Source organism: Ammospiza caudacuta, chromosome 13 (assembly GCF_027887145.1).
Source record: "Ammospiza caudacuta isolate bAmmCau1 chromosome 13, bAmmCau1.pri, whole genome shotgun sequence".
Classification (NCBI taxonomy): domain Eukaryota; kingdom Metazoa; phylum Chordata; class Aves; order Passeriformes; family Passerellidae; genus Ammospiza; species Ammospiza caudacuta.
In genome coordinates, this window is record NC_080605.1 from 14,177,684 (window position 1) to 14,202,875 (window position 25,192).

The 25,192-nt window shown below is 40.6% G+C and overlaps 1 protein-coding gene across 3 annotated transcripts in view; it reads left to right on the forward strand.

The window, feature by feature from the left end:
• NUP93 (nucleoporin 93) overlaps positions 1-25,192 on the forward strand; it is a 78,567-nt gene that overhangs the window by 47,613 nt on the left and 5,762 nt on the right. For all 3 annotated transcript variants that reach the window (XM_058813449.1, XM_058813452.1, XM_058813451.1), the window contains 16 exons: positions 1,017-1,079; positions 2,796-2,924; positions 9,394-9,468; positions 11,577-11,666; positions 12,960-13,099; positions 14,698-14,830; positions 15,805-15,962; positions 17,475-17,640; positions 18,413-18,506; positions 19,583-19,774; positions 20,001-20,127; positions 20,238-20,310; positions 20,638-20,682; positions 21,998-22,114; positions 22,739-22,857; positions 24,747-24,864. In XM_058813449.1, coding sequence (XP_058669432.1) covers positions 1,017-1,079; positions 2,796-2,924; positions 9,394-9,468; positions 11,577-11,666; positions 12,960-13,099; positions 14,698-14,830; positions 15,805-15,962; positions 17,475-17,640; positions 18,413-18,506; positions 19,583-19,774; positions 20,001-20,127; positions 20,238-20,310; positions 20,638-20,682; positions 21,998-22,114; positions 22,739-22,857; positions 24,747-24,864 — 1,839 coding nt within the window. The remainder of the gene's footprint in view (positions 1-1,016; positions 1,080-2,795; positions 2,925-9,393; positions 9,469-11,576; positions 11,667-12,959; positions 13,100-14,697; positions 14,831-15,804; positions 15,963-17,474; positions 17,641-18,412; positions 18,507-19,582; positions 19,775-20,000; positions 20,128-20,237; positions 20,311-20,637; positions 20,683-21,997; positions 22,115-22,738; positions 22,858-24,746; positions 24,865-25,192) is intronic.

Sequence of the window (25,192 nt, forward strand, 5' to 3'; positions counted from 1 at the left end):
GCTTTTGGTTTTAGAGCTGTGGAGTCAATATACAGACTTTTAAGATATTAGCACTTAATGGAGTTGATAATTTATAGCTGATTACTTCAGAGGGATACAAAAGCTTCTTTTTCTTTTTTAATGACCTGAATAATGATTAAGTTGAAGTCTGGGCAGACAAATCAGCTTGATTTATTTAATTGGTGATGTAACAGTGAAAATTCAAAATAAAGATACGCATGTTAAAATGTGATAAGCATATCCTGATTGTTGTCTCTGTGTGCTACTGCATTTTACCCCACAGCTACTTGTTTTAAGTTAAAACTTCATTTTTACATTTCCTAGTATGGGTCATAAAAGTAACCTTTGGGATAAGGAGCTAACAGCTCATCCAAATCAGTTTGTTCACACACACCTGACCTCTTTGAGATTTACTCATATACTGAGAATTAAAAATACAATTCTTCCTTTTTTACCCACTCCAGCTGTATTCATGGAAAGAAGCTGTGTGGTAAACTTTTTCTGTATGCTTTCCAACTGTTTAGTTATTTCCATCTTTCCTCAACTGACTATTTTTAAGGCTCTTTTTCACAGTTGTATCGGTCCTCCAAGAGCTCTACTTCTGCCTGAAGCTGCCAAGTCAAAGCCTGTTTTATTTTTTTCAGCATACTCAAGTCCAACAGTCTTATCTTGGCTTATCGCTCCTACCAGCTTTCATCCTAGCTCCCTCAAATGGAGAGCAAGAGGAGGCAGATGCTGGGACACAGAGATAAAAGAGAAGAGAAGCAGGACATTTCACTTGGATTTAATGCATATTAAAAGGGGAGATTAATGCATTTTCATTTTCACATTGCTCTGGATGGGCATCTTACTGAACCTTTGGTGAAGTAAAGTGACCTTTAAACTTCTTGGGACTGGACTGCAGAGATAGCTCTGAGCCCTTCTCAGAGCTGAAAGAGCTGAGTACTACAATATGTATCTGATGCTAGTGCAAGGCTGATTTTTTTGGCTGAAGTTCTGTTTCTCCTTTTGTGCAGGGATTCCTGAAGAATGAAAAAGATAATGCATTGCTGTCTGCCATTGAAGAGTCTAGGAGGAGGGTAAGTTGGAAGAAAGCACCATTGGTTTTGCTGGAAAACAGAAACAGGAGAGGTTTGCAGAGTCCAGTTTTCTTCCCTTGAAAGGGATCAGTACTTAGTCTGTGAGAAAAAGACAGAGTTACCCTTCCCCCTTCATCTCCTGTATCTTCACCTCTGAACAAATAGTTGTTTTGAAGATCATCTGAGCAGCAAGTTGTTTACTGATAAGAAATTCATCTAATCCTGTTTCTGAATCTATTTGTGCTTTTGGTGTCTGTCATGTTCTGGGACAGTGATTTTCACAATTGAATTATGCAGCATGGAAAAATGCTTCCTGTTGTTTGTCTTGTAACTCCTTCTTGGAAATGTCATTCCATACTTTCTAGTGCTCATGTTATGATTGTTTCCCTCCATGTATCCTGAGAGCATCAGGTTTAGAACTGAGCCTGTGTTTCTTTCAAATGATAAGAAATAGTACATAAGCATCATTAAATTATTTCAATTACACAAAATTATCTGTAAGTATTGAAGCATATTTAAATCCCTGTGATTATAGTGAAGCTATGGGTAAAACCTGTATCCTGCCTTGAAAGTATAAAGTGAATTTTATGATGCAACAAAGAAACACAAATCTTAAGCTCTGGTTGCATGCTAGCACTGTAATTAAACGTTTGCCAAATGTCATTGTCTCTTACCAATTCTTTCTTCTGAGGAATGTTTTGCTCATTAATTGACAATATTCTAACAGTGAACTGCAATGAAATGAAAAACTTAGCCAACCAAGACATTTAGTTGAGTACATTGCAGCACGGAGCTATGTGAACAGGAAAGAAGTAGAGGACACAATATAGCTTATTGTCTATTTAGAATTAGTGGAGAGTCTCTTATTTCCTGAGGTGCTATGCCTGAGGCTGTTAGTCTCACCCCAACAATAACAGAAAAGGTAGTGAAACATCTTCTCTATCCTAATGCTATTCCTAAAATAAGGGAATATTTCCCTTACTGAGGGAAAAGCTGTTTCCTCCCATATGTTCCTCAATTGGATCTAAAGACAATGTAGCACATCAGCCATTTTAAAGGTAAAGGTTATTTTTTCTTGGGATTTGGTTTTCCTGTGTGCTTTCCCAAGTTATGTTCCTGATTAAAGAGACTTCCTGATTCTTTGACACTTGTTTATTTTCCCTTAATATTTTGATTTTTATTTTATCCTATTTCCCGTTAAAAAGGAAAACACACTGGTAAAGACCTGAAAATTATTGTGGGCAATAAACACCATCTTTGTTAAGAATGCAGCAAGTCAGACTGTTGTAACCTCCAAGGAGGTGAAAAGCTAGTGGTCACTAGAGAAGTTAAGTCTCAACAAACCACACAGATCAGTGATGAACCTGGATATTGTGTGTGTGCTGCTGAGTTAAAGGAGGAAGCCTTCGGATTTTCCTCCTGCTCAGATTCCTGTGCTGCCATGCCATGGAAGAGACACAGTTTCCCTCTTTTACCAGCTGGGGGTATGTGAGAGTTGTCTTAACTCCACGTACACCTACTTTCTGAATCCCATTGTACCTGAACAGGAAGGCTGTTAAAATAACCTGCAGCACACCATTAGCTCTTGAGGGCTGACCTGGTTGATTTATGTAGTTGCTATTTTCTGTTTCATTTTTAGGCTTGTCTATTAATAGCAGAGGTAGGCTGGTGGGTGTTTCTATATGTTCCTTAGCTCTTGTTCTTCTTCACCAACAGACTTTTGCCATGGCTGAGGAGTATCACCGAGAATCAATGCTGGTTGAATGGGAACAGGTGAAACAAAGGATTCTTCATTCTTTGCTTGCATCAGGGGAAGATGCTCTTGATTTCACCCAGGAGAATGAGGTAACTCTGTCTTTCTAAATGCTGTGCACAGTCACACACAGCATTGTACACAGCTGGCACTCCAGCACTGCTGAAAACACCTCTGAAATATTCTGCAACTACAACTGTGTGAAAATGAGAAATATAAAATCCCTATTTAACTCTAGAATGGCTCTGACGAGCAGAATGCATTGTCTAGCAGAATATCAATCCTTTGTGATTGTTTCTATTTGTTGGCTGATGGGTACAGGCAGTGGAGCTGCTGTTGCTGAAGCTGTGTTTTGAGCAGCAGATGTGCTAGCTGGAATCTTAGTCACAAACACATTCTAGGTCAATATACCCAGAGGACAGAAAACACACTGGGGGCTCCAGGAAACCCTTGTGATGTGACACCAGGGAGTTTCTCAGGTGCAATTGTGCTTGCACATAGGTCTTAGAATGTCTCTTCCCCTTATCACTGTGTGCTGGCCTGGATTTATGGCTTTTCATAGGAGGCTGATGAAGTCTCTCAGGTTTCTTGGCAAAACCAAATGAATAAACAACAACAAAAAAAAAGCTTTCCTTTTTATCTTGCTGTCTCATGCAGACCAGATTAGAATTTTGTGCTGCTCAGACCTCTATAGTGTTCAGGTTAATCCAGCAGTGGCCAAATCCTTTGGGCAAGACTGACCCCGTGTTTAACAAAAGAGATATTGACTATCATCTTAAAACATTCCTTATCTTCTGTTACAATTTAAACCTTCACAGTTTATTCTCTTAAATAAAATGTTTCCGTTAAATGAGTAGAGCAAAGCAGGGTTACCTGCAGGGTGTTGGGAACCCAGCTCCTCTGAGCTGAAAGCATCAGACAGCACCTGTGATCCCTGGGGCACAAAGTTACATCACTGCTGCTGCACTGTGCTCCATGAAAATGCTCACCTTGAGAGGAGATAGGGAGTGGGGGGATGCAAGTTGCTGTGCTTTCAGGCTAAAAAAGAGACACATTTTTTATAGCCATGTTCTCCACCCATGGAAATAAATTCTTGTTCATTGGGGTGACCTGCAAGTATACTGAAATAAAAAAAGCCCTTTGTGCTAATGTGGTATGACCTGTATAGGGATTTGGAAATAATTGAAAATGTTAATGAAATGTCCCTTTCTGATTACTGTTCTTTTAAATATAGGTTAATCCCAGTTAGCATACCTCTTTTTATAGAGGCTGTCTTCCCCAGAAAATACTTTACTGATACTTTACTGGGACTTCTCAAAGGTTGTCCAGCTTTCCAATATTAGAAATGCTAAATAATGCAGACTGAATTAATTTTAAACTAGGAACAGCTATCCCATTATTTTAGGATGTGAATCTGAAGACTTGGCAGTTACACTAATAGCTTCTAACATCTTTGGTTTGTGTGCTAGTTACTGGTATGGGGTTTTCCTTTTGGAATGTGGATGTTAACTGCTAGCAAAAGTAATTTAATAACCCACTCTGAGCTGGTAAAACCCCTATTCTGGTGTTTTATTGTCAAATGGATGCTATCCCCAGTCCATGGCACTTGAGATGCCAAGCATCAAATTGGTGTGAGGGAGGAGGGGAGGAAACTCAGCTCCTAATGTTTCTGGTGAATGTGTTTAAAGACTCAATGTACACTATCACTCAGTAATACTCTGTTTCAAAGCTTTCATAGTAGCAGTATGTCATTTCAAGAGCATTTAAAATCCTTGATATATTCTAGTCTTAGCCTCAAGAAGTCAAAGGTCTGAGAGGTTTGAAGTGCATCTACTGTGTTAAAAGCCTGTTATCTAACCTCCCCACAGCAGGTTGTTCTTCTAAAGCCTTGTTCCAGTCAAATAAGTTTTTTGTGTGTATGTGACACAAACAGACACAGCCTGTAGAATATAGTAGAGGTTTAATTGATATCCTCTGGAGATGGAGAATCAGCTGAAAAGGCACAGATCCAAATGCAGCAGGGGGCCGCTCTGCCTGCGAGCCAATTCTCAAGCTTTGGGCAAGCTAATTTGGGCAGAGTGAAATACCAACACATTATTCATGGAAATAAGACCAATTAACAAGCAAAGCTCACGATTCAAAGAACCTAGTGCAGGACTTGCCACTGAGGTTTTCTGTTTCCCCCTTGTCCTTCAGCCTGGCCACCGTTTTGTCAGGGAAAATCAGAGCTGATAAAAAGGTGCTTCTTGTGGGGCTAGAAAGGAAGGAAAGTCTGAGTTTTGTCTTCAAGGTATCAAACACCTATGGGCTGAAGGTATTGTCCTGACTGTTGTGCCATGAGGTGCCCAGGCATTTCCTTTGTCCTTTTCCAAGTTTTTCCTTATTCCAGGTTTTTCTTTCTTCCACCCTGGCCATAAGGTCCTCCACTCCTGCTGTCAGCACTCCTGCAGTGATACAGAAACACTGGCACCTCTTGGTTACTGTTCTGCCCCTCTGTAGCACATCCTCATACCCCTTAACTCCCAAGCACTGCAAGATGCTTTCCACTCCACCACAGAGTATTTTGATGGGGTTTCTCCAGCTTGGTCTCCTGCCTAGATACTCAGTGTGTTTACTGGCCAAGCCATTTGGAGTGCTGACAAAATGTCTGCCCAGACTTCTGCTGAGGAATGTGCATATGCATATGAGGGTGATGAATAATGCATCTTTACATGCACGGGGTTTGGTGTGCAAGTGAGGCTGAATGCTTGGCTGAGTGCAAATGAAGGAGAACTCCTTTGAAAAGCAGCATCATTTGGCTAAGTGAATTTAAAAGATAAAAATGTCGTGGCAGAGCAGCTAAGCTGCAGCTTTGAGCAATGGATAATGTTCTGAGTAAATATTACAATTCTGAATAATGTTTTGGAAAGACCAGAATTCAGGGCAGGGAAAGGCAAAGGTGGTTGAGAAAAACAGCACAAGCCATTTAAGCAATACCAGACTAGAGATACAGCAAGATTTGTGTGTGTGCACTTACACTTCTACAGTCCTTTGTGCATTACCCACTTTTCTGCTTTTCCTTTTGCTGCTCCAGTTAAACTTCAGAACCTGACCTGTTTTGAACACATTTCATTATATTTTTTTTGCTTGGTAAGTTCTGACTTTGCCAACAATGGATATCCTTCCCCTTCTCCACTTTCCCTCCATTAGTTTGGGGGGGGGAAGTCCTTCCCTTTTTGGGAGGATTGCCTGCACAATCCATTTCTGCAGTTCAGGGGGAGCTGTGGAAGTGGCCTTCCCCATGCTGACTCACTGCTTTAGTTTTCCTTTTGAACTTTCCCTTTAGCACAGCCATGTGATAGTTTAGTGAGCTAGTGCTTTCTTGTAGTTTAATAATTCAAAGGTGAAGCCAGAATGCACTCATGAGATGGGAAAAAGAAGGAAATAAGCTTGCTTCCATGGCTCTTTTTCCATAGGAAAGGAAAGTATAAGAAAATTAGGACAAATTCTAGACTTCTTGATTTTTTTTTTCCTGAAGTGCCAAGTCAGTAGAATTTAAAGAATTTAATTTCAATGTGGCAGTTCTCAGCTGCAGCAGATAGCTCAGAAGTGTTTTGTAAAGCAAAATGGTTAAACTAAAATTGGAGAAAGGAAAGGAAAACCCAACCCCAGAGCAGTTATTTCTTAGTTTCAGGCATGAACTTTTGAGTTTAGATTGTTACCTGAATTGGTTTGAACCCGGCAGTCACACACCAGTCTCTGGATTGCAGCCACGTGGGTGCTCTGTGGTGCTGCAAAGCAGAAAAAGGAGCAGATTCACAAAACAAAGCCCCAGCCCCTGTGTGTCTGCTGCTTGGGCACTGGCTCGAAGTGACACTGAGTCACTATGTGCTGGTCTTCATTCACTTTAGGAGGTGAAACCTCATCGGTAATTAATGACAACGTCCATAATTTAGCATTGCTTTAAATAACTCTGCATTTATCGGGCTCGGCACAGGGAAAGGCTGCAAAGCACCATTTCTGCCATCGTGTCTGTTTCCCAGGAAACCTGCTTTAACAGTTGCTTTGTTCTTTAGAACAAAGAGTTTGCTGGGTTTTAGGTGGGTTTAAAGGAATTTGTGTCAGATGATTTGGCAATGAAAGAAAAATGCAGATGCTTCTGAATATCAGTACCCACTAAGAGGGACTGTGAAGAATATTTTTAGTGTAAGTTCAGTTGCAGAAAGAAAAGTGAAAATGCTTTTTGGGTTTTTTGTAGGGGGTTTTTATAGAGCCTGAGGTCCAAATGCACCTGCCTGATTTTGTGATCAGGTTAAACATTATTTAAATAGCTTTATTAGTGACAAATATTTGCAGTAATAAACTAATTTCAGCCATTTTAAAGTGTTGTCCAGGTTCATCCTTTGTATGTTCATTCATTTATATTTCATTATATTAGGGACAAACACTGCTGGGTGTTTATATTTCATTATATTAGGAACAAACAGTGCTGAGTATTTTTAATTCTGTAATCAAATGTTGTATGCCCTGCAGAAACCTGTAACTACAGATATCACAAAGCTCTTATAATTTCTTGATAGAGGTCAGTGCCCTTATCTTCATGTATAAATTCCTAGCCAATGCAGAGCAGTTTCTTGGCCATTCCAATTGTGTAACTTGTTTTGGTTTTAAATTTTGACTTGTGAGCACTTTACTGATCCAAACTCCTGGACTGGGACAGTGATTAGTAGTTGTCTTTGTAAGGACACATGCTCATGAGTGTAAGAGAGGTCTTACACGATGGAAGATACTCCAGGTTAAACTAATACAAAAATAAAATTAATTTGGGAGTAACTGAGAGAATGTACAGTGCAAAACTGATCAGTAACATATCTGGAAGTTCATTTGTTTGTGTTATTTCATTTTGAAGTTGGGATACAGTTCCCAAAAAAAGCGAGGTTCTTTGGAAGACTCTGCCAGTATTTCATCCTCATTTGAAACAAGAAACTGAGTGATGGCACCATCTGGAGAAAAGCTGTCCATTTCTGGATCTCTTCCTGAAATCCACACAAGCCAGGTCGTGGCAGCAACATTGCTCCTGCCATGCTGCAGTCTGACAGGTGTCAGCAAAGCTGAACTCTAAAGCTGATTAAACTGGAAGTAAAAACAATGATTTTTTTCTATTGCATTTGGGCTTTATTTTGTTTGTACAGGCAGCAAGTTGGTCACATTTAAGGGAATTCTTACAGGCAAGACTAGAGCCCATCCTTAAGCAATCCTTGGAGGTGCTCCTGTCTGCACTGCAAAGTAACCAGTGTCAGAGGCAGTAAAGCTGTTTGACCATATTGCCTAGGTGCACTGGAACAGCTAATGAGGATGTGCAGCCAGTTGTAACTGACTTGGATGGTAAAAAGCTTAATTTTTAAACTCTGCAGATGTACCTGCCCTTTCTCGGAAAAAATTACTGATTCCAGTTAAGATGAATATCCATGTCCTTGAGTTACATGGCAACAAGCTTGAAACCCTTCCTTTGCTGAAAGCTTGTCTGTTCCTTTTTGCTTGCCCCAACTATGTCAGTTGGCTTCATAATAAATATTATACTTCTGAACTGAGCTTGTCTTGCTTTGATCTTCAGACCAACATGACTTCTGAAGCAGCTGATATTAAAGGACTGTTTACCTCAAAGGGATCTGTCTTTAAAATGATTGTACTTTATTTTTCAAACTCAAGACTGGCAATGCTGATGCTGAAATGAAGCATTACATTCTTTTAGAAAACAGGAAATAGCAGAGAGCATTACTCACGGTATGCTTTTCTCCAGAGTATTGAACATGAATGTTCAGTGATGGCTGTACTGAGAACATACCTGTGCCTTCTAGTAAATACTTTAAATTGCTTTATGCAGCATTATGCTATTGTGACATGTTGTATTATGAGTTTTATAAGAGTATAAATTTTGTATGCCATGATTCCATTGGCTGTCTCTCCCTGCTCTAGGCTCAAAATATCTCAATCTTGGCATAGTCTCTGTGGGTAAAAAGACTATGTTTTTCAGGTCAGGATATTGCCAGCGTACTTCCTCTTGCAGGAGACCAGCAGTGGAGCACTTTACAGCACAGTTGAATGCTGCAGTCCTATTTTATGTCCATATCATGGTACTGGGACAAAACTGAAGTATCAGATCTGCCAGATTGGATCTATTTGAGCTCATCTGTTGAATTCTACATCCTTGCTGTGATGGAGGTTCAGAGTAGACGCCTCACAGCGAGACATTGACAAGAAGCAACCTTTCAAGAAGCAAAAGCAAAGAATTAAAATTATAAGGTGCTACCAAGAGACACTGATGTCCTAATTCTAGAGAGTTAATGGTTGGTTTGTGCACTGAATAAGGAGGATTTCTGTCACTTTAGAAATTTTAAGCTGTATTGGGAAGATAATGGGGTATTGCGGTGAGACTGCATTTTTCTCTATAGATGGTTCAAAACCCTGGATTTAGTTCTGTCAGGAACATGGTTTTACTGTTCTTTAGGAGCAGATGTATTGGTAAAATGCATTGTGGCAATGCTAAAATTTGTATTTTCCTGTATGCTTCTGATTCAACAGCCCAGCTATGTTGGGGAGTTGGGGCCTCCAGGTCGCAGCTCCATGGACAGTGTGGAGATGGCTTATGCTCGTCAGGTGAGTGGAAGTGAAAATGCTTCATTAAACACTGGGTTCTGCATGGAGAGAGATGGGGAAAATAAAGATTGGAGCTTAGTGTAAAAGAAAATATTGTAGGTAAAACATGAAAATATCTGCCTAGAGATAAAATGCTATTGACAAATGCATAAATCTTGATGCTTTTAGAAGCATACTCACCTGCGTGCTACAGGGTATTTTTTGTCAAAACGAGATCCTGAGCACCATATATGACTGTAGAAAACATTTATTCTTGTAAAGGAAACTGAAATTCTTTTAAGTTTTCAAAAGCAGATTTTTTTAGGATTTGTGTCAATGCATAATTGTTTACAAATGAAACCTTTATATTTCCTTTATTTTATTATATGGAAGATCTTTTTTCTCATGTATGTGTGTAGGAAAAAATATGCTGAAGTGTTAATCCTGATGTTTGTTGAATTATATCCTATTTTAATAACATTGCTTATGAGAGGCTTTAGTGCATCAGCTATGAATTAACATGCCTGGTAGCATTAGACACCCTCGGAAGATTTTCAGAGAAAACTGATAAACCTTTACATAACCAATTTGTTACTGTTGTTATTTGAGATTATCTGTTTACCAGCACTGTTGAGAACAAAATGAAAGAAAAGGACTTGATTTTTCAAAATGGAATATGTGAAACGATGTTGCTTAATTTGCACACAATTACTGTTACTGTGTTCTTTGGCTCAGTCTGCATTTGAGGCAGAGAGCAGCTTGTGCATCTGTTTCCCTACATCTGCATTCAGTTATGGTAACTGGGAAGAAACTAATAGCAAAAGGTTCATGGTTGTGCTGATAAAGCGTACATTTGATTTAGTGGCTCTTAGTAGCTTGTTAATTTTGTTCATATCTACTGTAATGTACCCACAGTAAAGGTCTTCTTTGAAGCCTGCCTGTGTGTGCTTTGAAGCCATCAGTGTTACTCCATGCTGTTTTTTGGGATGGGAAGCCCAGTCTCTGTAGCAGTTCTTGGCTCTGGGGTGGCTGTGGAGTCACTGTGGCCTGTGACTTGTCAGGGTCACAGGCTGTGCACAGACTGCTGCAGTGTGCCCTGGAAATGTGTTTTTGGCCAGGCTTCTGCTACCAGAGCAATTGGTGCAGTCACTGTGTGCTCCCAACAAGAGCTCCAGAGAAGCTGGCCTGGCTGAGCTGTCCTTATGTCAGCCTGCTGCAGTGTCAGCACTCTGTGTGGGGCTCCTGTGGGGAGCTGGGAGACCTGGAGGTCAGGCAGGAGAGCTGGTGATCCATGCTGCTTCTCTTTATCAGCAGCTGTGAAATGTGTTTTAATTACAGTGAAGTGATGAATTGTTCTTTGTGGATAGTTCAGACTGTCTCACAGGAACACGGTGACATCCACAGACACATTTCACTGGTGCTGCATTCTGTTTGCAGTCCTGAGTTCTGCATCTTGTCTGCACCCTGGGCATGTTGTAGTAGTGCTGCATGCCAAATGGAGTTAAAGTACAATGGCATTGCCTTTTTAGTATTGAGAATTGTTATTTTTGGACATAGTGGAAGGTCTTTGGGTGGAGAGTAGAATAAACAATAGTAGACAAAGCTCAGTTAAGATCAAGAGTTAAAACAGAGACGTGTGTGTATGTGTTTAAGGGCAGGCTCTGAAGGGTCAGATTTCTGCTCATTTCCCTGTCTCAGATTTCCCTGAATACTGCCACAAACCAGCAAAATCCTGTTTCTTTCACATCAGCAGGTAGGAGGCTGTTGTGCAGGTGAATATCACAGCCATCCACTTGTCAGGTCACTTCTGAATCTTTGTCCTTCAGCAGTGAGCTGCAGTTAGTCTGACAGGGCATTCAGCGCAGTGCTCTGCCATGCACAACCCCTGAGCAGCTGGGCTGCTGCTGGCCTTGGGCAGGCCTGGGGCTTTGAGGTGTGGAGTGCAAGCTTGGGTGGTGCTGAAGCCCATTCCTCTACCATGGGGTTGGAAGTGGCTGATGTGGGAGAGAAGCAGAGACACTTGCTGGGAACACTGGTTTGGAAGCCTGATTTAGATTTGCTGCTGTGTCTGAGGATGGAACGGAGCATAATATGTATTGTTAAACATGCTTACTTTAATTATATTTTAGATTTATATTTATAATGAGAAGATAGTGAATGGACATCTGCAGCCTAACCTGGTGGACCTCTGTGCTGCTACTGCAGGCCTGGATGATAAGGTACTGCCAGTAAGTTAACATAAGGAAATGCATTTAAGCTGTTTTCAGGCTGTGATTAACAGCCTGCTGACATCAGGGGGAAAAATACTGATATTGCCAAAAAAAATTGCATGGCTCCACAGAAAACAGAGGCAGAAAACACTGGAATTTTCTCCAGTACAGCAGGGCCCACCTGTGATGAAGTTGGTCATGGTGAAAATTTCTTAACACAGTGAGGAAGAAATGAACCTGATGTCCCATCATAAGCTGTTGAGGGGAAAATTGCTTTTAATTTTATATAGATTTTCTTGTGTTTGGTTTACAAAATGTGGTATCTTAATATCCTTTGAAGGTATTTAGTTGGGGGTAAAGGGTCTTCAATCAGATTCTGCCAGAGCTGAAATAGTCTCTCAATAGCAAAGAATAAACCCCCTAGAATTGACTTTAAATCAATCATCTGCCTGCTTTCCTTTTTTTCTATTTCTTTAATTGTGTTGCCTTGATCCACCCTAAAAAAGAACACAAATGCACAAACCTTGGAGAAATGCCTGGAGGAGAATACTGCAGCAGGGTTTAGCTATGAAAAAACTGTGCAAATGGGAAGGGCAAAAAGCTGCTCAGAAGCTGAGGGGGTAAACCTTTCAATTGGATCTGAATTACAGATGTGCATCTTCTCTCTGAACAGCTCTGTTTGTTTTGCAAGGGACAGCATGGGGAGTTTCAGTGTTCTTGCTGCTTTGAAGCACTGAGATCAAAGAGCTGCCCTTGCCCAAGTGAACAGTGCTGTTGGTTCTCAGTATTTTGCCATTTCAGCAGGGATGCCCTAGTCCTTTAAACACTGATACGATCTTGTCCTTGTGAATAAGCAGATCTGGATGGTTTTCAACCTTTATTTATAACTGAGCCTTTGCCCAAGTGATCAGTGTCCTTTTAGTGCTTCTTATCACAGCTGATGGCACAGCTTTCCAACAGCAGCCAGAGCCATTGCTTACATGGAATGCTGATGATGCTGTGGTCTATATTGAGTGGGAAGTGTGAACTAGAAATAATGAGCAAGAGACTGAGTACCAAGAGCCCAGCCTAGTTTTGGAAATAGGTGTCAGTTTTTGGGAACAATTGCAGGTACATTTATAGCCATCTTCTTGCACAAGAATTATGCAAAAAAAGCCTGTGAAACTTGAATTCTGTGGGACAGAAGCAGCTTACCTTCATGACTGTGTCCAGTATCTCCATTTCAAATCTAAATGTAGCTCAGAACAATGTTGCTTGTTCACCTTTGTACTAATTGCTGAGGCATGGAATGACTCTTTACAGAACATCTCTGAGATGTGGGCCATGGTGAAGCAGATGACCGACGTCACCCTGGTTCCTGCCAGCAATGCCCTGAAGGTCAGGACCAACATGGAGGTGCGCATGGAGTTCGTGAGGCACGCGCTGCACTACCTGGAGGAGAGGTGAGATGGGGGCTCTCAATACACATTGATGGAGTTCCCTCATAAGAAGCCACAATGACTTTGTAGTGCACTTAGTGTGCTACCTCGTGCTGCTCACAGACGTGTCTCCTGCCTGTCTTTTTTATTACAGGGCTTAGAGCAACAACTTGAATAAAAAACTTCTAGTTTAACAGTGTTCTAGTTTAAAAGGCCTTGAATCCGTGGGGAGGTTGTTTAGAAGATGCAAAGACTTTTATTATTTTTTCTATGTTGCTTATAAATATTCTATATATGTATGGTGATATGTGGAGGTTTTTCACTTGAGGAAAGTGATCTGTTTCTCTTCAGCAAAAGAACATCCTCTCTTCTATATGCTCCCTTTCTAATTGCTGTCAGCAGCCTGTGAGGACAGCAAGGGAACAAGCCTGGTGCTGTGAGTCAAGTTCTGATCATGCCATTTCTTCACTGAAAAGTTTTTGGAAAATGTGAAGAAGCTGAAGTTGAGACATGTAGCAGTGATTTTCAGACTGTAGAAAGTGGTTTGCTTTGTGTATTAGCAAGTACCATGGGGCCTAAGCTCCTTGACTGATAGAGTTCCTGGAGAGATGGAGGGTGTGGAGCTGCCCACAGCCAAATGCTCATCACTGCACATGTGGGTGGATATTGCAGGGTCTCTTTTCCAGTAGCTGCATTGTGATGCCAGCAGACTCTTCCAGCCCTTGCAAGCAGTAATGCAGGGTAGTATGTGGGCATTGGTTAGGGACACAGATTGCCTTGGAGCACAGACAGCACTGTGCTCTGACACAGCACTGTGGGAAGAGATGCCTTCACCTCCTGGCACAGAAGAGATGCCTTCATCTCCTGGCACAGCCTTTTCTTGGCCCTGGCAGTTGGTTGTCACACCCCATCAGCACTCGGTGTCACCCAGCAGTGGTGGCAGCTGCTGCCTGTGCACAGAGGAGCTGACACATCGGAAGCATCTTCTGTTCCCAGTTCCTCAGTCTCAGCAGAGTGCAGTGAACCAGTGACTCTTAACCTGATTTGCCACATATCCAACTTGCTAAAGGTTCACAGTGCCATTAAGTGCTAGCTGAAGTTAGGAGTTAGTTATATGTAGTACTTTCCCAATGCTCCCAACTGTGGAGATTAGGCCTATCTAAATTCCTTTTTTCTCTGGGATTTTCTTCTGGTAAGTCCACAGCCCTAAGGCTGATATTTTTCCATAGGGCAGGGAGGAGAGACAAACACATCTGTGGTATTTAACTGTTCTTTCATTATAGGAGTGAGAGTTAAAGTATTAGGGTGGAAAGGCTTTTTGCCAGTTAATATATTTGAGCTTAACATTGTACTATAAGAATCTAGTAAGGGGAACTTCATAGTTCCTGAACCTGGAGCAGTCCACCAGACTCCAAACCTGGTGTTTTCTGAGACTGCTAAATACAAGGATCTTCCTAAACTGACCAAAAATTTGTGCCTCATTTTGTTGTAATGATAATGTTTGAACATCGAGTTAATTTGCATTAAATTGTTAGTTCTGTCAGATCTCAAATGCAGTGGATGTTTTTGTGGCAGGTGTGTCTCAGTCTGTTCATGTTTGTTTTGCTTGTGTTGTGTTTCAGTTACAAAAATTACACTTTTGTGACAGTCTTTGGAAACTTGCACCAGGCTCAGCTGGGTGGGGTCCCAGGCACTTACCAGCTGGTCCGCAGCTTCCTGAACATCAAACTCCCGGCGGCAGTCCCTGGTCTGCAGGTAGGGGCAGCACTGTCACCCTCTGAGCTGAAATACCAACACAAATCTGTTCACCCACTGCAGAGAGGGAGCCAGGGCAGCCTCCAGTGGCTTTTCTATTGTTTAAGCTGCTTTTGGGGCAGCAGGTTCTTACTCCTCTAGAATTTTTCACTAGGGAAATGGGAGATGACAGACAAAATCACTCTTGAGTTCAGACCTAGTCCCAAAGCATGGTTGGGTGCTCAGTAGCTTGGGTTCTAATTCTAGAAATTATGGTGTCTTCTGGTCGTCATCTTAGAAATCAACAAGCAAGAATTAAAATGCATTATGATGGTTCAAAAAAGCAGTAACCTAATCTCCCTGTTTAGCTTTTTCTCTTTTTTTCCATTTATTGTAAGATGGTAAAACCATCACCAAATGTGTAATGAATTCATCTGAATTGGAGCCTGGGCCTTTTATTTAGGAATCTGAATAAAACCCTTCTTACCTGCATGTAGTAAAAAATGCATAGCTGTGCACCTACAAAATAACCAGATAAGCACTCCAGGTTGAAAAATTAGATCTAAAAGCCAAATGAAGAAATAATAAATTACAACATTGGAGCTCACACAGCTACGTCTAACTGTCTCCTCTTACCTGCTGAGATCAGTGATTAGTTTAATATCTTTCTGTTTCAGTGAAGATGATTTTAATGCCTCGGTGGCCTAATCCAGATCAATCTCCTGTGTGGGGAGGATATCATATGCTAATTCTGGGATTCTCAGACTCAAATCTAGGCAAGCAGAAGAGAATCACACCTTTCAGTGCTGAGATGTGCAGAGCTTTGCCAGGACTTAACCCTCATGACCTCTGACTTCTGTAACAAACAGAATTTTTTACCAATATGAGTGTGGGTATAAGGGCAGAAATAATAAATGAGGCACTTTGATAAAGAAAAATCATTCAAATATGTTGCTTTTAAGAAAAAATTAAGTCTGTCCTGCTTTCTTTTTCAGGATGGGGAGGTGGAGGGCCATCCTGTGTGGGCACTGATTTATTACTGCATGCGCTGTGGGGATTTGACTGCAGCCATGCACGTGGTGAAACGGGCACAGCACCAGCTGGGAGAGTTCAAAACCTGGTTCCAGGAGTACATGCACAGTAAGGACAGAAGGTAATTGGGAACTGGGAAGGATCCTTGTGAGGATGGAAATTGCTGTGGAGTAGTGAAATTATCAGTGGTTTGGTAGAAATACAAAAAGCTCAGGTCTCTTCTGGTGGTGATGGTTGCCTGAGGTTTATATTACCTACCTAAATTACATGTGGAAGTTTGCATATTTTAATTTGTGGCTTTGAAGTTGAGAAATCTCAACAGAGAAAGAGTTGTTTGAAAATAGTCAAAAATTTACATTTCAAAAATAATACAGTGTGGTGTAACGTGACTTTTTACAGAAGAATAAGCCCAGTGTAACAGTGGGATATGGCATACAATAGATCAGATTAAATCTGCTGTCACAAATCCTGTATCTTTTTATTTCCCCTGTTGCTTATTTTAGCTGAATTTCCTTTGGGGAACACTTTTTACTACACCTGTTTTCATAAGAATGGCACACAGGAAAAGCAAGCAGTGTTTGTTAGAGGCCTTTAGAGGCCTCACTCTCACATCTTTCTTGTGTTTATTCTCCTCTTCCAGTTCTTGCTGTCCAGCACTGGACAGAGGCCATTGGCCAAACTGCTGCTGAGGTGGTTGCATCTAGTGCACCCTAAGGTGTGCTCTGAACTCCACAGTGGTTTTCTTTTCCATCTTTCCACTTGCAGTAAATTAAAAAAAAAAAAAAAAAAAACCAAACTCAGAAAACCAGCAAAAACAGACCAATAAAAAATAACTAACCAAGCTAACAAAATAAACTGAAAGGATAAAAATCCAAGTGCCATTTACCAAGTGTGGTGTACCATGATATGCTTCTGTAAATCAACCTGTTTTGTAGAGAGTATCTAGGAGTGCTCATTATATCAAGGTTGTTGCAGAAACCTTGTTGAAGATACTGTCACTGTTTTCATTATACACACTTTTATGAGATACAACATAATAGATTTGTTTTGTTTTTATTACAGCTATGAAAAAGTGCTCTGCCTGCGGATTTGACAAACAATGCATTAGTCTAGAACGCTTTATTGATTAAATTCTATAAAATTCTCAACAAGAGGTTGCAAGAAAAAAACAATGACAAAGAACATTATGACAGTGTTTAATAATGATGAAAGTGTCTCTCCTGAAAGACCTCATGGTACAATGACCTACTCACTTGTTAGTTACTAACACAAAGACTTACAAAAATGTTGTGAGCTCTCTTTTTCTGAAATGATGCAATAGCAGAGTCAGACAAGAACAGCTCATCTGCCACAGTATTATTGTACCCCTAAAGAGACTGTCATATGTGGACTCTTTCCCTGCAATGAGCATTTGAAGGTGATCCTCCATAACTTTAATTGTGTGTTTAAATTCATGTATGCAAAATTTTTACCTTCAGATATGAACTGGAAATGCAAGAAATATTGGCCAGTGCCTACTGTCATTATGCCTTTGCTGTTGATATAAACCTTTTTATATTGATTTGTATCCAGGTTTCCTCATACAGGGAAAATGGGTTTCATGTCTTTTCCTTCCATCTTTTCTTTTCCTTAGATTGTCTCCTGCCACAGAGAACAAACTGCGTCTCCATTACAGACGAGCTCTGAGGAACAACACTGACCCCTACAAGAGGGCTGTTTATTGTATCATTGGTCGTTGTGACATTACAGACAACCAGAGTGAAGTTGCTGATAAAACAGAAGATTATCTTTGGCTAAAAGTAAGTCTGTTGTTGGGGTTGTGGTGTTTGGTTTTTCTTTTTGTAAGAACAGGTCTAAATGGTACCACATTTCTCCACTGCTCAGCTACCCTTCCTACTTCTAGATCTGATGTTTTGCATCAATTTAGTGCATGTGACTGACCTTGAAAATAGTGCAGGACTGGGAACCTGAATCCCAGGGCTGCTCTGTTTTCCTCTGTGCTATCAGGTGTTAGTTTGGGTACAGTTGTCTTTGGAAGTGTCATGTTCTTCATTTGACACTGATCTTTGTCACCTGTTATTGCAAACAGTATTATCTTGCTGCAGTGAGGATTCTCTGAATTCTCCTTCCTGGGTGGATGTCTGAAATGTCAATGTGAATTGACCAGCCACAATGCTGTAAATGTCTCTGAAGTCCTTACAGTTTTGGCAAGGGCATGATAGATACTGGTTGGTATACCTGTTTCTCCTATTTATCAGGAAAAGGGTGGTAGAATGATGCATTTGTCACTATTGTATTTATAGCAAAAAATGCTGCTTGAGAGTGTTCAGAGTCCCAACGTCAGAGTTTGCTGGCATGGATGGATGCAGATATAACCCCAGGGTTCTGTGTGGGTTTCAGCTGCTGCTGCCTTAGAGATCTCTGCTTCCCGGCAGTGGATGGAGCTGATGTTGTGACTAGATGCAGTTTCTAGTCGGTTGGTCAAATCCTAGGAGGGGCTCAGATGGAATGAGTATCTTATAAGTGCAAGGAGAAATATCTGTGCTTCTCTTTTTTGGATGTGCTTTCTAGCTGAACCAAGTGTGTTTCGATGATGGTGGCGCGAGCTCCCCGCAGGACCGGCTGACGTTATCTCAGTTCCAGAAGCAGCTGCTGGAGGACTATGGTGAGAAACCACAGAGTGCTCTCTTACTTGGGGCTCTGCTTTTCTGCTGAGGACACTTTCCAGTTGTTATTACACGAACCCCAGACTGCACAAAAACCCTGCAGCTCTCCACTAGTGACAGGCATCTTCTCTCCATGGACAGCCTGCTTCCCTGGAGTCATGGCAGATTTCAGTAAGAGATGATGAATGAGTCCCATATTTTCCCAGCAATCCAGAGTGTTAATATTCATCTGTGAGCAGCACTGCTGCTGGTTCTACTTTATCCATTAATTGTGGGTTGCTTTCTCTCACCATGAATATGCAAAAGTCCTTTAGCAGAACTTCCAGCTTTGGAAACACAGAACAGAAAAGCAGTCACTACCTAATGTAGGCATGTATTTCCAAGCTTTTCCACTGTGTGCATTGGGTGTTTATTTTTCCCTTAAATTAGTATTTCAAACAAATTTCAAGGAGCTCAAGTCACAGTTCCTTCCATTTCAGAAGGTTTTAAGAACATCCACAGTATACTTTTTCCTGTAATTGTCTTACAGTCAATCAAAATTAAGTCATTTGGAACTGTCCAAAATACACTGATTTTGATTCTTCATGGCCTAGTTTGTAGTACCACTCACACTCAGATAATGTGTGTGAGATAAAATGTGTGCAGAAGAAAAATAAGCTACTGTTGGTGTCACTGAATAGGAAAATCCAGGTTTTTAACATTATTTGTACCACTTGGTGTAAGTATAAAAGAAGACAAAAAGTTGTGGTCTTCAAAGAATCTATCACAGTTGATCAGAGTTGATGATTTGTTGTCTGAAAAGAACAAAGGAACTTTTCTGAGTGACTGTTCATTCTGTTTCACTTTCTGAATATGTCTTTATGCTGTGGTCCTTCATGTTAAATCTGCAGTGTACAGTTGTAGGTGAGCCAGTGATGTGTGGTCAGGAATTCAGTTTTGTGTACTGTGTTGATTTCAGCTGGCACTTAATGAACACTAATGATGCACTGTGGCAGGAAGCATCCACTGTCAGTCATCTCTGATTGCAAAATCATGAAAATAATGTGAAAATGCTATGTGTTATGGTTTTTTTCAGGTGAATCACATTTTGCAGTGAACCAGCCACCGTTCCTCTATTTCCAAGTGTTGTTCTTGACAGCACAGTTTGAAGCTGCAATTGCTTTTCTTTTCCGGACAGAGCGCTTGCGCTGTCACGCTGTTCATGTTGCTTTGGTCCTGTTTGAGTTAAAATTGCTCCTGAAAGCATCTGGGCAGAGTGCACAGCTATGTAAGTCCTATTGACTTTACAGTAAAGGAATATTTTCTTAGCCCTCAGAGTACCCTCTAGAAACTGCAGGTCTATTGATTAATCGAAGATTTATCAGAGCAGTTTCATAACAGTTAATTGTTTCAGTTGCATTAGAGCTCTGGATCATGGTTCTGACTAATTTGAGATGAAGATCAGCATTTTCCTGGCATTAGATTCTCTGACAGTGCTGTTTCTGACATTGCAGTAAGCCATGAAGCTGGTGACCCTCCTGGTGTCAGACGTTTGAATTTTGTGCGGCTTTTGATGCTTTACACCCGTAAGTTTGAATCAACAGATCCAAGGGAAGCTCTGCAGTACTTTTACTTTCTCAGGTAGGAGCCAATATGTCTTGAGCCATTCTCCTAATTATTACTGTTTCATTATTCTTATCTGGAAAGTTCTCAGAAACAGGAGTACCTTTCTCCCTCTCTCTGTTTTATAGGAACGAGAAGGACAGCCAAGGAGAGAATATGTTCTTGCGTTGCGTTAGTGAAATAGTAATTGAAAGCAGAGAGGTGAGTTTGGCCACGTTTTGCCTTCCTCAGTTAAACTGAACTTCACTTCTTCTCTAAAATCTTTATTAGTCAGAGTAAGCAGACTAAGACTGTCCTTTCTGCCTGATGCAGACCCAGATGAGAGAAGATCTTGCAATGGCCTTACGTTCAAGACATTTAATCATATATTTTTGCCTGTTATTTAGTTACAAATACTTTTTATATTGGTCACTGTTTTTCATTCCATGACTGTGTCTTTGTACTTAATAAATATGTTATGAAATATGTTAATTGATCTCTCTATTTTTGTTTCCTGTTTTTTCTTACTTTACTTCTACATGGATATAGTTTGACATGATTCTTGGAAAGCTGGAAAAGGATGGTAGTAGGAAGGTGAGTTCATAATTTATATTTTATATTAAAAGTACCACCTATGTGTGATTTCCTATGTATGATTTCCAAAGTAGTCATGAGGCTATTTTGCTTCTTTCTGTTTTTCACTAGCTAAATTATTACTGTGTTTGAATACATTCTAGTTCTCCCAATATGAGATCCTTTTACAGAATAATCTGTGACCTGCCCTAACAAAAGGCAGGTCAGGAACTGCAGGGCACACTATGTTCCTCTAGACAGTAACTGAAGAAGCAAATGGCATCAGGTAACTTTAGTGAGGTCATAATTTTGTCTTCCCAGCAGGAAATGGAGTTTAGTTTAAGTGGGTGTGTGAGAGTGTTCTGTTAACTGAGGTGTGCATATGAAAATGGTTTATGACATCCTCATTCATCTCACAGAAGAAATGTATTGCAGTCCTTGAAAAATCCTTGTAATTAAAGGAGCAAGGGCTAACAGACCACAAGCATAGCCACAGCTGATCTGACCTTCATACAGGTGAGAGTAAGTACTGGATCAAAGTTCAGCCATTTTTTAGATGTGACAGATCTTACTTCCAGTGTAAAACAGCAGTTTCCTAATAGTGAAATGTAAGATTACACAGTCAGAAGATAAAGGAAACCTTAAGGTTTTACCTGCAAACAGGAGAGTGCATGCAAATGATGAAAATTTTAGATAATCAATGAAGTTTTTCTGTTTGCTGTGACAACTTTGGAAGATTTCTGTGTAAAGCAGACTACAGAATCATTTACATCTTAATTTTAAGATTAGGGCAACAATTTTAGCTTTAAGATAAATTCTTCTAGATGATATAGTCTCATTTTTGTATCCTCAACTACAGTAATTTCCAGATATTCTTGACTCTTTCATCTCTTTTATTCTACATGTTTATTATTTGTTTTAAAATTCTTCTGCCCTTTCATTTATATGTGTGAGATTTCACTGGCAACCTATCGTGCCAGTATAAACAAACTGCATCCCTGGAGCCCTTGGAATGCTGTGTGCTGAAGTCTTTTGTGTTTTATTCTCTGTGTCATCAGCAATTAACAGCTCAAACTCTGAGTTATTTTATCTAGGTCATTTTGAATGAATTAGAAACCAAGGATGTCTCAGTGCTGACTCCATATAGGAGAGTGTCCCTCTTGCAAGAGCTCATTCTATTTTTAATGTCTCATTTTTGCACATTCCCATGGAAATGTACAGGCTATTCCAATCATAAGCCAACATGTAAAATATTCATTGCCTTGACAGAATATTCTGGAATGTTTGAGCCTTCTGATTCCTCTTTTCTCTTTTCATTTTTGTCTCACCTCTTTAGCCTGGAGTGATAGACAAGTTCACAAGTGACACAAAATCCATTATTAACAAAGTGGCTTCTGCAGCAGAAAATAAAGGATTGTTTGAAGAAGCTGCAAAACTCTATGACCTTGCAAAGGTACATGTTTTGTGGGCTGCCTTGTGTACTTGGTTCACCTTTTTTCCTTCCAAACAGTCTACCTGTGATTAGGAGGTTAAATTTCATCTCGGAGATTGAATTGCCCTTATTCAAGCAGTTTATTTCTGCTGCTGGAAGAACAGAGCCATGGGCTGCATGGAGAGATGTTTTAGTTAGCACATCCAGATGGATTGCACTCCAGGGATTCTGATTTAGGACACTGTGGTCCTGATCAATGCGCTCTTTTGAAGAGAGTGCCCCATGCATGATTTAATTCAATCTAGTGCAGTTATTTACCTGGAGTGTACTCTTCCAATTTCATAGATGTTGAACTGAAGTCTAAAATTGTTGGTCTTTATACTGAGTACTCTTGTTTCCTTTGAAAATAGAGGTGGATACAACCATAACCACTGTTTTAGAGAAAAACGGGGGGGAAATGCTTTTTCTTGTGACTGAGCAGCATTATGTTGCTTGTGGCTAATATGATCTTGACTCTTTATGGGAGGGAAGTGGCTCTGGGCTTGCAGTAGGCACCACTGCATGAGACTTTTCTGCTTTTTCAATGAGATTCAGACACCACATTTCATCATGCTCCTTTTATTTGTGTAACTTTAATGCCAACAGAACCCTGACAAAGTTTTAGAGCTGATGAACAAGCTGCTCAGTCCAGTTGTTCCCCAGATCAGCACTCCCCAGTCAAACAAGGAGCGTTTGAAGAACATGGCCCATTCCATTGCTGAGAGGTAAGGCTCAGGCAGGGGCAGGGCTGGGTGATTCACCTCAGCATCACCTGGGACTGTCAGAGCTGTGGCTGTTAGTTCCTCATGTTTCTGCAGGCTGCACTGTGGCATCCACAGCAGTATATTTAGAAAGACAAAGAAGGGGTCAGAATTTACCCTGTCCTGCTCATGATGGCTTACAGTACTGAAACCAGAAATCTTCAGGGGCAGGTCAGGTAAATTTGACAAGAAGTTTTATCTGTAGGTGAATCAGGATTGCCAGCTGGAGATGGAGTCTGTTAAGGAGCAATACATACATGAATTGTATGTTTTATATTATTTTTAAGGCAAAATATTGTAACTGAGTTGCTGAGTTGTTGCATGCAATTCACTTGTTTGAAATAGTATTAAGAGAGATCTACAAACCCAGTAATTCTGAGTTGTAACAATAGTTTGGTAGCTGTCTGAAAACTGTTGCTTTAATGAAGGCTAAAAAGGGAGGGGAGTATTTAAGATGAAATGTGTGTGGCTAATGCAAGCAGTGCACCTCATTTCCACAGCCTGTTATATTAATGCCAAGTACAGTGTGGTGTCCAGCAAGAAAGGAAGCAACTGAAAGGAATGTCCCCTGCCATGTCTCTGTAGTAATTAGGGTATGTGCTTGAGAGACATCAGTGCTCAAGATTCATTAGCAGCTAAAAGTGAGGAATAACCTCATTCTGAAAAGCTGTAGTTGCAAAATATGTCCATGATATTTTTTAAATAATTCTTCTTGTCACAGTGGCTGCCAGGGACAATTCCTGTGTTTTACTATAGCAAAATGTGGATTCCTGTGAGAAATACCTTACTGGCTTTTATCAACCATTGAGCTGCAAAGAGAATAAAAATAAACCAAGCCCACTTGCTGGCACTTTGAAATTGGGAAGACAAATACAGAAATGTATTGATTTCCATCAGAGCCCTTTGCCTTTCTTCTTTTGACAAGTGGCATTTGCCAGTCACTCCTAGTCAGCCTTTGCTTCATTTGGGCAGGCTGGGATCAAGTGAAAATTGGTGCTGTATTGACTTGGTGAGAGACTGATTTGGTGGCAGACATTAAAGAGAATTAAATCTATGGCTGGAGTTAAAGCTTCAGCAAAGGCTGTAATGGGCTTTTTTGCTTTGCTACATTTCTTTGATCTGTCTGAAACCACTAAATACTGCTGTGCAATAGTGTCACTTCACAGCTGCAAACCTGAGTGATTGCAAAGCCAGAGCAGTTCTGAGTAGCACATCTTCTTGCCAGTTAAATGTAAGACTTTAACAGGGCTTTTTAAAGGGCTTTTCCATGTGTACTGTCCTGATGACAGTGCTGTAGGGATGCAGCATTCCTCCTGTGTGTTTTTGTGATGCTCTTGGAGCAGGGAAGACACCCAACAAAAAGGTGAAACAGCTTCTTTGTGCCCTTATGCGGTTAGGAGTGAGAGCAGGCAGCCCTCCAGTTCATCCCAGAGCCAGTGTAGCTCCTGAGGGTGTGCAGGAGCTCTTAATCCATCTTTCAAGTCTTAACTTCTTGCCTGAAGCAGGCAGTTGTGCTGGAGGATTGTCTGTTGTAACGCAGCGTGTTAAACATGCTGCTACAGAGCTTGCCTTGTGGGTTTCTGCTGCCTGGCACTGTTTCCCCATGAATGTGGGAAATGTAAATATTTTAAAGGAAACAAATGCTGGATTTGCAAAACTGGAAGTGATTAACAGTGTTTTTAAAAAGCCACAACCTGTGAAAATTCTGCCTCCCAGTTAAGGAAAATGAAAGCTGTCCTTTGTTAAATGCCCTCTGTCCTTGAGTTTGATGTCTCCACTTCCAAGAATTGCAAGGGGACAGTTATAAATGGTTGCCATTTTGCACAATAAAACTGTAACACAATTTCTTTCAGGTACAAAGCGCAGGGGATAAGTGCAAAGAAATCCATTGACTCCACGTTCTACCTTCTGCTAGACTTAATCACGTTTTTTGATGAATATCACGCTGGTCACGTTGACAGGGCCTTTGATGTAAGTTTTAAGAGTTCTGTTTGAAGTGTAGCCTTCCTAATGCCCTTGAAAGCCCAGAATGTCTCAAATAACATCACTTTAAAAATTTAATTTAATGAGTTAGGAGGGACTGCAGTGTTATAGAAATTTAAAAAGGGGTTTCTTCCCTGTTGCTTGATAAACAAGATGATCTTCCTGTCGCGATTTTGTAGACTGAGCAAAATATTCCTGTTGCTTAACAAAGTGAGGAGATAAACCAGTAAATGACAATGAAATGAATTCTCTTGAATGGAAACAGAAGCATTTCATTAACACTTCAAGAACACACTTTATTAATATCTGGCACATA